This window comes from Macaca nemestrina, chromosome 14 (assembly GCF_043159975.1).
Source record: "Macaca nemestrina isolate mMacNem1 chromosome 14, mMacNem.hap1, whole genome shotgun sequence".
NCBI lineage: Eukaryota > Metazoa > Chordata > Mammalia > Primates > Cercopithecidae > Macaca > Macaca nemestrina.
The window spans coordinates 30,243,165-30,255,575 of NC_092138.1; the positions used below are offsets into that span (position 1 = coordinate 30,243,165).

General features: G+C 45.0%; 1 protein-coding gene across 19 annotated transcripts in view; it reads left to right on the top strand.

The window, feature by feature from the left end:
- The window catches only part of LOC105491800 (KN motif and ankyrin repeat domains 1), a 240,821-nt gene that overhangs the window by 198,319 nt on the left and 30,091 nt on the right, over positions 1–12,411 (top strand). For 15 of the 19 annotated variants that reach the window (XM_071077720.1, XM_071077721.1, XM_071077719.1 and 12 more), the window contains one exon: positions 7,185–9,845. In XM_071077720.1, coding sequence (XP_070933821.1) covers positions 7,185–9,845 — 2,661 coding nt within the window. Of the gene's footprint in view, positions 1–4,029; positions 4,435–7,184; positions 9,846–12,411 lie in introns of those variants that run through there. The other 4 variants (XM_024796057.2, XM_024796055.2, XM_024796052.2 and 1 more) reach the window with 4 other exon arrangements.

The following is a 12,411-nucleotide window of genomic DNA, read 5'->3' on the forward strand; positions in this document are numbered from 1 at the left end:
TCGCCCAGGCTGGAATGCAGTGGTGCGATCTCGGTTCACTGCAACCTCCGCCTCTTAAGTTGAAGCGATTCTCCTGCATTCAGCCTCCCGAGTAGCTGGGATTGCAGGCATGCACCACCACACCTGGCTAATTTTTGTATTTTTAGTAGAGACAGGGTTTCACCATGTTGGCCAGGCTGGTCTCAAACTCATGACCTCAAGTGAACTGCCCACCCTGGCCTCCCAAAGTGCTGGGATTACAGGCGTGAGTCTCTGCTCCCGGCCTGCATTGTTGACATATGCCTTTGTAACTGGTCTCAATTAGTGTTATGTTAAGGGTGTTTGGTAGTCATCTCTCAGCTAGACTGTATCTTATTTTATTTCTTATAAATTTTTCCTCCTACTCCTTACACTGAATAGGACCATTTTCTGTACCTAGTTAAGCTTTCAATAAATGTTTATATAATGAAGGTAGAGGTGGTGCCAGGAGCAGTCTCCACCGCTGGAGTTCCAGACATTCAAAAAATTCTTGTAAACACCAGGGACAGCCCTCCAATTCCAGAATATTTAGTTGGAAGCTGTTACTCTCAGGATTTCAGTTGCAGATATAGCCAGTGGAATTTTGACTGTGCGAAAGCAGGCATAGTTCTGTTAGTCCAAAAAGACTTTTAAAGCAGTTAAGAGTCTCTGTATAACCCAGGTAGAGTTTTTTTTTAAAAACTTTTTTTTTTTTTTTTTTTTTAAGATGGAGTCTTGCTCTGTCGCCCAGGCTGGAGTGCAGTGGCGTGATCTTGGCTCACTGCAACTTCCACCTTCCTGGTTTAAGCAATTCCCCTGCCTTACCCTCCTGAAAAGCTGGGATTACAGGTGCACACCACCATGCCTGGCTAAATGTTTTGCGTTTTTAGTAGAGGCCTAGTTTCACCATGTTGGCCAGACTGGTCTTGAACTCCTGACCTCAGGCAATCTGCCCACCTTGGCCTCCCAAAGTGCTGGGATTACAGGCGTGAGCCACCGCTGCCAGCCAAAACTGATGTTTTTATACTTCCTCTTCATCCTGAATTAATAATTTAAGTTTTATTGTAACACTTTTCCAGTTAATCATTTAGCATCTTTCTCCTTTTTAAGATCTAGTCTTAATTTTTGAGAGGGAATGGGGGAAGTTACTGCAGTATCTGTTAGAATTCAGTGTAACGCCAAGTAAACAAGACCAAAACAAACAGTATCTAAAACAAAATAGACCTTTGTATCTTTTTCACTTAAAAGTATAGAGGTAGGCTTTTCAGGAATGTTATAGTAGCTCTGATCCACAAAGTGCTTTGAGGCCCAAGTTCCTTCTGGTACATTGTTCCTCCACCCTAGATATGAACTCATGTTTCAAAGTTACACTAGTGTTCTAGTCATCACATCTGCATTCCAGGCAGCAGGACAGAGGAAGGCACAAATAAGAACATAGATGAAAGAATTATTTCTGTTTTTTTAATGGAGGTTCCTGGGGTATACTACATGACACTTCTGCTTATAGACTTTTATTTGCCCCCATTAGTGTGGAAGGAGGGGATGATGTATACTAAAGAACATCAAGCTGTCTTTGCCCCCATTCATTCGCCTCCCAAATGAACTTTCTCAGTTTATTGCAATCAATTCCATTTGCCTTCCAAATAGTGACTTCTTGTAATATATTTTAAGACAAATGCCCAGGCCAGGTATAGTGGCTCATACCTGTAATCCCAGCATTTTGAGAGACTGAGGTGGGAGAGGCTTGAGGCCAGGAGTTCAAGACCAGCCTGAGCAAAATAGCAAGACCTCGTCTCTACTAAAAATAAAAAATAAAAATAAATAAATAAAAATTAAAATTGTCAGGCATGGTGCTACATACCTGTAGTTCCCAGCTACTCAGGAAGCTGAGGCAGGAGGATCACTTGAGCCCAGGGGATAGAGACTATAGTGAGCCATGATCGTACCACCACACCCTAGCCTGGGCAACAGAGTGGGACCCTGTCTCGAAAAAAAAGGACAAATACCCATGTGTTGTAAAAATTATAAAATGAACAAAATAAAAATCACCTATAATTCTACAACCTAAAGATAACTGAAATAGTATCATGTAAGAAATGTCCTTAACACTAATATTTATTTATTTTTTTTTTACCGTCTTATTTTATTCCGATATGTACTTATTTTTTTATTATTATTATTATACTTTAAGTTCTAGGGTACATGTGCATAACGTGCAGGTTTGTTACATATGTATACTTGTGCCATGTTGCTGTGCTGCACCCATCAACTCGTCAGCACCCATCAACTCGTCATTTACATCAGGTATAACTCCCAATGCAATCCCTCCCAACACTAATATTTAACAAACAACTTCTGTCTTCAGAGCATCAAGATGTTTTTCAAAGTTTATTCTCTTATACTGTTGGCCAGGCACAGTGGCTCACAGCTGTAATCTTAGCACTTTGAGAGGCCAAGGCAGGCAGATTACCTGAGGTCAGGAGTTTGAGATCAGCCTGGCCAATATAGTGAAACCCCATCTGTACTAAAAATACAAAAATTAGCTGGGCATGGTGGCATGTGCCTGTAATCCCAGCTCCTCGGGAGGCTGAGGCAGGAGAATCCCTTGAACCAGGGAGGCGGAGGTTGCAGTGAGCCAAGATGGTGCCACTGTACTCTAGCAAGATTATTATGTTATACTATATATTCAGTTATTTATTCCTTCAGTAAACATTGTTAAACATCTCCTTTCTTCCCAACATATTGATAGTTGGTGTGTGGTTAGGAGAGGAAGCAATGAAAAAAAAAATATATATATATATGTATATGCAGTGTTCTCAGCTCACTGCAGCCTTCACCTCCCAGGTTCAAACGATTCTCCTGCCTTAGCCCGAGTAGCTGGGATTACAGGTGCCTGCCACTATGCTTGGGTAATTTTTTATATTTTTAGTAGAGATGGGGGTTTCACCATGTTGGCCAGGCTGGTCTCAAACTCCTGACCTTCAGATGATCCACCCTCCTCGGTCTCCCGAAGTGCTGGGATTACAGGTCTGAGCTAGCGCTCCCTGCCAGAAAAAAATTTTTTAATTAAATTTTTTGCTGTCTGCATGCTTACAGTCTGGTACAAAAGACAAAAAATTTTTTTGGTCTTGTTAAAGTTTGGAAATAAATCAGGGACTCATAAATGCCTAATTTATGTTGATGTATGCAAACATACACTAGAAAGCAGGATATTAAAAAAATAATGACACTGGGTAGTTTTATTGTAGAATAATTTTTACCATGGACAATTGTTTGTGAAAATGACACCTTGAAAACACATCTCACTTTTTTACTTGCTGGAGAAGGAAGCTTGAATTACAAGTCTTTTGGGTAGCCTGGTTTGAACAGTATTAGGAAATAAGCAAGCCTAACTTGGTTAAATTCTAACCTCTCCTGATTCCCAGAAGTCCAAAGTTCATTTGGGGGTAATTTAGTGTGATCCATGTCTTTTGTGATTCCTACAAGGTGAACTAAAGAAATAACTAAAGATGGACCAGTTAGGTTTTGGTAAAAACTGTGATATGTTTTGTTGTGTTTTAAATACTGATGTTGAGTCAGTTCATCTTTCCTACTGAAAATCCTTAAGTGGGAAAAGTAGCTATGTTAATAAATACATAGAAAAACTAGGAGTTACACCAAAATATTAATGCTTGCCACTAGATGGTGAGATCTGAGTGCCTTTTCTTACGTTCTTTAAATTATCTGTATATGGCTTTTTTTTTTTTTTTTTTTTTTTTTTTTTTTTTTTTTTTACAAGTGTGTACTACTTTTGTATCTGGAAAAAAAGATTTGTTTTTGTTTCATTTTTTAAGAAGAAGCTTTCATCAGTGGCAAAGGCTCAGTTGAAATTAATGATAAAGGATAACTACTTGCCACGTGTCGTGAGCCCAGGGCTGAGCAGAATCCTGCAGTGCTCTGAAACCAGTGAGTGCTGCTGAGACCCTGAGAACCCACAGAGAACAGTGGGGTGATTGTGCCTCTGCACCTCCTCAGGTGACCGAGGGCTGAGCAGGAGAACACAGACTCTTTCATGAAGAAGTGACTAGTATAGGAAAAACAGAGCCTCTCTGTGGAGATGCTTGAAGTGCTAGCTTTATTTAAAAATCAACTGGCAAAACTGGAGTGAAGAACACACATTTTCAGAAGATCCCGGTTTCCTGTTTTCATTAAGAAAACAAGGAATGCGGAACAGCTGAGTGTGCTGGGGGTGGTGTCACTGCAGCCGGAGGGAGACTTCATTGGTGAAAACTCAGCCTATGGCATTTGTGCGTGGCTGGCTAAGTTTACACGAATGTTGAAACTTCCTTGTGGGGTGAGAATCGAGGACGTCTGAGGCTGGGTCCTGGTGAGCTGGGAGCGAGCTGGTGAGCGGTGCAGCGCGGGCCGGCAGAGAGCGCAGCGGGCGCCACCTGGTAGGTGAGCTGCGAGTGGCGTGGGGCGGTCACCGCTGGCGGAATCCCCGGGGGGCCTTGGGCGAGGGTGACCGGGAAGGCTGCGTGCTGCTTGGCCACTTTACTCGACCACAGCGACCCCACAGGTCTACAGGCGTTCAGCTTAGACTCACCGGCTCACACACACATCCCGGGTGGGCCAGATTAGCCTGCCTGTCTGACACCCAAGCTGTAGTTTCTCTTTGTTTATGGAATTTCAGACAGTACTGGAAACAGGTCTGGCTGCATATTTTGAGTGATCACCTTCTCCATATGGAGATGAAAGCTAAAAAGGAAAGAGAAAAGGACGGCTACATTCTATTAACATGAGCACTATGAACATGAGCACAAATTTCCAGGCACGGCGCTCCCGGCCAGCCCTCCCATTCTTGGGCTAGGGCATGACCGCTGCTGGGCACTTCTTTCACATAGAATTCACTTCCCACACGTGTTAGAATCGAACAGCTAGAACAATTTAATATTGTTTTAAATTGGGACATAAAGAATATATGTCCTTTTTATTCCTCTGCTTGGCAAACATTTTTGTACTTTTCTTTCCAACATTTGGGAAGAAAGCGGGCAGATGGAGACAGAAGTGTTCTTCAGAGCATTCACACTGGCGGTGTAAATGTTCGGCAGTGCTGGGGGTTGGGAGGGCGGACAGCAACCAGGTTTGCTGGAAGTTCTTTCAAACTTGACAGCCGTCAAGTAGGTTTGTATACTCAGAAGAGGGCAAGGAGACTGATGGCTTACATTTTCACTCATTGCTTTTGGGTTCTTTCCATAGCTCTAAAAATGCACGGCTTGTTAGTGTGGCTCTGGGAAAACACAACACATGACTTGATCCTACAATTTAAACAAATAAAAATGACCTTGCTTTTAAATTTGAAATGCATAGCCCAGGTCAGCGACAAGGTCTGTGCTTTGAAAGGTTCTTGTGTTTCCTCTTTTAAATGTCTGGTTTGGCCTTAAGTAGTATTTACTGAATGCCACATGATCCAGTGGTTGGAGTATGTAGGTTTTGCCCTTATCTTCATTCTTTGCATTTGTTTGAACTCATCACAATACAAAACAAGGTGTTCCTGGGATAGGGAATGTTTTGTCCAAAAGAAGTCAACACAGAGAAAACTTTTCCTATAGTTAAGACAGGGTTTGGTTTTATTTTTAAATGAGGAGAGAAACTGAGAAGTGGAAGACACGAAATAGAGTTGAAGTCTTTCTTCTGTGTGCTTGTACCCTTGCTGCCAGAGTAAATCACTAAATATCCCATGCCCCAGCTTTCTCAGCCAGGGAGGTGTCAAGGCAAATTGTAATCCTGTGGAGGTGGTCAGGAGCTGAGTGCCCTTGGCCTCCATTTAGAAAGGCAGCCCAGTCTGCAAAAGACAGGGGCAGGGACATCTCATCCCAGGCCTCCTGGTTCTGCTGCTGACTTTGTCTGTCTGCTGCTGACTTTTGGTTTTTTTGTGTGCCTCAGATAACACTTTGAAAAACAGGAATCTTAATGTCTGCTGTCTATATTCGAAGAGACTGTAGATGACCAATGAAATTATCTACTGGACAATGCTTTCATGTCTCTTTTTTTTTTTGCGACAGAGTTTTTGCCCTGTTGCCCAGGCTGGAGTGCAATGGCGAGATCTCGGCTTACTGCAACCTCCACTTCCTGGATTCAAGTGATTCTCCTGCCTCAGCCTCCTGAGCAACTGGGATTACAGGCACCTGCCACCATGCCCAGCCAATTTTTGTATTTTTAGTAGAGACGAGGTTTTACCACGTGTTGGCCAGGCTGGTCTCAAACTCTTGATCTCAGGTGATCCACCCACCTTGGCCTCCCAAAGGGCTAGGATTACAGGAGTGAGCCACCATGCCCGGCCTTTCGTGTCTTTTATAATGAATTATTTTAAAAATAGTAAGGACTTACTGTGTGCTTGACTCGTTGAAATCATTATCTCTGAGTACTGATGGACATAAAGATGGAAAAAGATGGAAATAGTAGACATTTTAGACTACAAAAGTAGGGAAGGAGGGGAGTGAGGGTTGAAAAATTACCTATTGGGTATAGTGTTCACTATTTGGGTGATGTGTACACTAGAAGCTCAAAGCTCATCATTACACAATAGATCCATGTAACAAGCCTGCACATGCACTCCCTGAATCTAAGATAAAATTTTAAAAAATAATACAATCATTATCTCATTACATTGTTTTAAGCCTGTGAGTTAAATATTTGCATCTCCATTTTTACTCAGGGAGAAACTGAAGTTCAGAGAGGTTTATTAACTTGCTTACCCAGGCCAGGTGCAGTGACTCACGCCTGTAATCCCAGCAGTTTGGGAGGCCGGGGAGGGTGGATCACCTAAGGTCAGGAGTTCCAGACCAGCCTGGCCAACATGGTGAAACCCTGTCTCTACTAAAAATGTAAAAATTAGCCAGGCGTGGTGGTGTGCCTCTATAATCCCAGCAACTCAGGAGGCTGAGATAGGAGAATTGCTTGATCCCGGGAGGCGGAGGCTGCAGTGAGCCGAGATCACGCCATTGCAACTCCAGCCTGGGTGACAGAGTGACCTGGCTCAAAAAAAAAAAACTTGCTTACCCAGTTGTTGTAGATCCAGGTTTACAACATAGGTGTGTCAACTCTTAAAATCATACCAGCTTGCTGTACTGCAACAAACACAAATACTAGTTTTTACCATTATGTGTATTGCGTGTCATTATAATATTCTTTTCTCCCTCTTCTAGGAAAAGCAGATGATATTCTGAATGGAGACCAGGACAAGGAACAAAAAGACCCTTACTTTGTGGAGACCCCCTATGGTTATCAACTAGACTTAGATTTCCTCAAATATGTGGATGACATACAGAAGGGAAACACCATCAAAAGACTGAACATCCAGAAGAGGCGGAAGCCATCCGTGCCATGCCCAGAACCCAGGACCACATCTGGTCAGCAAGGTATATGGACTTCCACCGAATCCCTCTCATCCTCCAACAGTGATGACAACAAGCAGTGCCCCAACTTCCTCCTAGCCAGAAGCCAAGTTACGTCAACTCCAATCTCAAAGCCACCTGCCCCTCTGGAGACCTCACTCCCTTTTCTTACCATCCCAGAACATCAACAGCTGCCACCTCCCTCACCACAACTCCCAAAGCATAACCTTCATGTCACCAAGACACTGATGGAGACCCGGAGAAGACTGGAACAGGAGAGAGCCACCATGCAGATGATACCGGGTGAGTTCAGGAGGCCCAGGCTGGCCAGTTTTGGAGGCATGGGCTCCACAAGCTCCCTCCCCTCTTTTGTGGGTTCTGGAAACCACAATCCTGCCATACACCAGCTTCACAATGGATACCAAGGTAATGGGGATTATGGTGGCTATGCCCCAGCTGCTCCCACCACTTCCTCTATGGGGAGCTCCATCCGCCACAGCCCCCTGAGCTCAGGGATCTCCACCCCAGTGACCAACGTGAGCCCTATGCACCTGCAGCACATCCGTGAGCAGATGGCCATTGCTCTGAAACGCCTGAAGGAACTGGAGGAGCAGGTGCGAACCATCCCTGTGCTCCAGGTAAAGATCTCTGTCTTGCAAGAAGAGAAAAGGCAGTTGGCCTCACAGCTGAAAAACCAAAGGGCTGCATCCCAGAACAATGTCTGTGGTGTGAGGAAGCGGTCCTACAGTGCAGGGAACGCCTCCCAGCTGGAACAGCTCTCCCGGGCCCGAGGAAGTGGCGGGGAACTATACATCGACTATGAGGAGGAAGAAATGGAGAGCGTAGAACAGAGCACCCAGAGGATAAAGGAGTTCCGGCAGCTTACAGCAGACATGCAAGCCCTGGAGCAGAAGATCCAGGACAGCAGCTGTGAGGCCTCCTCAGAGTTCAGGGAGAATGGAGAGTGCCGTTCTGTGGCTGTGGGTGCCGAGGAGAACATGAATGACATCATCGTGTACCACAGAGGCTCCAGGTCCTGTAAGGATGCAGCTGTAGGGACACTTACTGAGATGAGGAATTGTGGGGTCAGTGTGACAGAGGCCATGCTTGGAGTGACGACTGAAGCTGACAAAGAAATTGAGCTGCAACAGCAGACCATAGAAGCCTTGAAGGAAAAGATCTATCGCCTAGAAGTACAGCTTAGAGAAACCACCCATGACCGGGAGATGACTAAACTAAAACAAGAGCTGCAGGCTGCTGGATCGAGGAAAAAGGTTGACAAAGCCACGATGGCTCAGCCGCTTGTTTTCAGTAAGGTGGTGGAGGCAGTGGTGCAGACCAGAGACCAAATGGTCGGCAGTCACACAGACCTGGTGGACACGTGTGTTGGGACCTCCGTGGAAACAAACAGTGTAGGCATCTCCTGCCAGCCCGAATGTAAGAACAAAGTCGTAGGGCCTGAGCTGCCCATGAATTGGTGGATTGTTAAGGAGAGGGTGGAAATGCACGACCGTTGTGCTGGGAGGTCTGTGGAAATGTGTGACAAGAGTGTGAGTGTGGAAGTCAGCATCTGCGAAACAGGCAGCAACACAGAGGAGTCTGTGAATGACCTCACACTCCTCAAGACAAACTTGAATCTCAAAGAAGTGCGGTCTATCGGTTGTGGAGATTGTTCTGTTGACGTGACTGTCTGCTCTCCAAAGGAGTGTGCCTCCCGGGCCGTGAACACTGAGGCTGTTGGCCAAGTGGAAGCTGCCGTCATGGCAGTGCCTCGTACCGCAGACCAGGACACTAGCATGGATTTGGAACAGGTGCACCAGTTCACCAACACCGAGACGGCCACCCTCATAGATTCCTGCACCAACACTTGCCTAAGCACTTTGGACAAGCAGACCAGCACCCAGACTGTGGAGACGCGGACAGTAGCTGTAGGAGAAGGCCGTGTCAAGGACATCAACTCCTCCACCAAGACGCGGTCCATTGGTGTTGGAACGTTGCTTTCTGGCCATTCTGGGTTTGACAGGCCATCAGCTGTGAAGACCAAAGAGTCAGGTGTGGGGCAGATAAATATTAATGACAACTATCTGGTTGGTCTCAAAATGAGGACCATAGCTTGTGGGCCACCACAGTTGACTGTGGGGCTGACAGCCAGCAGAAGGAGCGTGGGGGTTGGGGATGACCCTGTAGGGGTGTCTCTGGAGAACTCCCAGCCCCAGGCTCCACCTGGAATGATGACCGGCCTGGATCACTACATTGAGCGCATCCAGAAGCTGCTGGCAGAACAGCAGACACTGCTGGCTGAGAACTACAGTGAACTGGCAGAAGCTTTCGGGGAGCCTCACTCACAGATTGGCTCCCTCAACTCTCAGCTCATCAGCACCCTGTCGTCTATCAACTCTGTCATGAAATCTGCAAGCACTGAAGAGCTGAGGAACCCTGACTTCCAGAAAACCAGTCTGGGTAAAATCACAGGTAGGTGGTACCCTGAGGACCTGGGAATGAGGAAGATTGGGGGAAAATGTCTTTCCAGGAGCTAAGGATTATTTTTTAACTGCTGGAACCATTTTTGGTGGAGAAATGGAGAAAGCTTTAGAGTGGTAATCTGTAGAATGAAAACTAAGAATCAAAATCCATAAGCACCTCTGCTGATTCTTATTATCTGGTAGCCTCACTGGCCTCTGGCTGAGGACTAACGCTGGAAGAAAAGTAAACTGGTGTTGGCTGGCCTAGAGGTTGTCTTCTGGGGCTGCTAGTTTGGTAAGATGCTTTATTCTTTGTCTTTCAGTTATTTACTTGCTCATTATTTATAGAACTGCCTTTAAAAAAATCCTACCCTGTTTGTACCCACTATTACCAGTATATTATCAATTAGAAATGCTGACATAAAATGTTTTCAGTTAAAACGTTTATGAGAGGAGAGACTCCATTAATTCATTCGTTAAATTCAGCAAATAATTATTGAATTTGAGCCAGGTGCAATGGTACACATCTGTAGTTCCAGTTACTCTGGAGGCTGAGGCGGGAGGATTGCTAGAACCCAGGAATTTGAGGCCAGCCTAGGCAGCATGGTGAGACCTCCATCTCTAAAAAAATATGAAGTAAAAATTGTTACTTGGATTCCTACTTGGTCTCAAGCATAGGTATAGGCTGTGAATATAGTGTGAACAAAACAAGAACAGAGCCTCTGTCCCTGCGGTGCTTACATTCTAGGTGGGGTGCAGGAGATAGACAGTAGACCTATAATATGTCAGGAGGTGATAAATACTGTGAAGAAATTAACTCCAGTTGTGGGAACAGCAAGTGGTAGTAGTCAGGGTGAGGGCCGTTTGAGATGAGGTGGGCAAAGAAGGGACCCTTGAGCAAGAACTTGGAGAGAAGGGAGTCTTTTCCCAGTCTCCATTTTGATAGGTGCTTACTTTTTTTTTTTTTTTTTTTTCAAGACAGAGTTGCTGTGTCACCCAGGCTGGAGTGTAGAGGTGCCATCTTGGCTCACTGCAACCTCTGCCTCCCGGGTACAGGCGATTCTCGTGTCTCAGCCTCCCGAGTAGCTGGGACTGCAGGTGCCCACCACTATACCCAGCCACTTTTTTGTATTTTAGTAGAGATGGGGTTTCACCATATTGGTCAGGCTGGTCTCGAACTCCTGACCTTCAGGTGATCTACCTGCCTCAGCCTCCCCAAGTGGTGGGATTACAGACATTAGCCACTGCACCTGGTCTGATAGGCACTTACATTTTTGTCTTTCTTATTCTTTCTCGTATTCATTGGGATTCCTGCTCACCCTTCCTTCTTGAAATTGAAGCTAATTATCAGAAAATTGACCTGGATGATTTTATGACTTACAGTAATTCCCTGTGAGCCTCACCAACCTGATTTTGCTTGTGACCACGTGCACTGCCTCTCACAGTGTATAACATTATCCTCAGCTTGGGACCATACTGCCTGGCTTCTGTTTCTGGCTCTCCAATTCTCATGAATCAGTGTGACCTGGGAAAGAGTTTGCATTAGATTAATTTTACTTGAAAATGTGTAATACAGACTTAAGTAAGCCATCCACAGAAATTCCAGTCTTCCTGACTATTAGTGTCCGATGGAGCAATGATTAAAATAGACTGAAATATATTATTTTTATATCTTCCTAAGTTTCCACTTTCCTTTTTTTTTTTTTTTTTTTTTTTTGAGACGGAGTCTCGCTTTGTAGCCCAGGCTGGAGTACAGTGGCGCCATCTCGGCTCACTGCAAGCTCCGCCTCCCAGGTTCACGCCATTCTCCTGCCTCAGCCTCCGAGTAGCTGGGACTACAGGTGCGTACCACCACGCCCGGCTAATTTTTTGTATTTTTAGTAGAGACGGGGTTTCACCGTGTTAGCCAGGATGGTCTCAATCTCCTGACCTCGTGATCCGCCCACCTCGGCCTCCCAAAGTGCTGGGATTACAGGCGTGCGCCACTGTGCCCCGCTGGTTTCCACTTTCAAACCTCAATTATTGTTAATTTTCAGTATCTGTGCTATAGGACAGTTAGTTTGTTGTGGAAGAAAAAACTGAACGTGACAGTTCACGTGTGGGGTTTTGCCTTTTAGAATCCAAAGAGTCTAATAAAGATACAGAGAAGTCATTTTAGAATAAACAGGATTAAAATGATCTGTGGACTGAAACAGTCTGCAGGAACTCATGCCATGTCTGCTTTTGACATCCTTTTAAAAATCATGATGTCAGATGAAGTCAAAATAAAATTCTTAAATACCTCCAGACACAGATGGCACAATGGATCATCCATTATAAAAGCATTTTGTTCCCAGCCTTCCACCCTCCTCCCCAAACTGGGGTTTCTATTTCACATTCTTGCCAAAAATATTCAGCTGTAATAGTGAAGTAATTTGCTGACCCCCTGAGCACGGAGACCAGGGAGCAAGTTTGGTCTGGCTGTGTGACAGTGTTTTTTGGTCTATTTCCAGTTACACTGACATGCCACACATCACTGGTTAGATCCGACCTTGTTAGCAAACACCTAATTAATCAGCTAAAATACAGGAGACCTA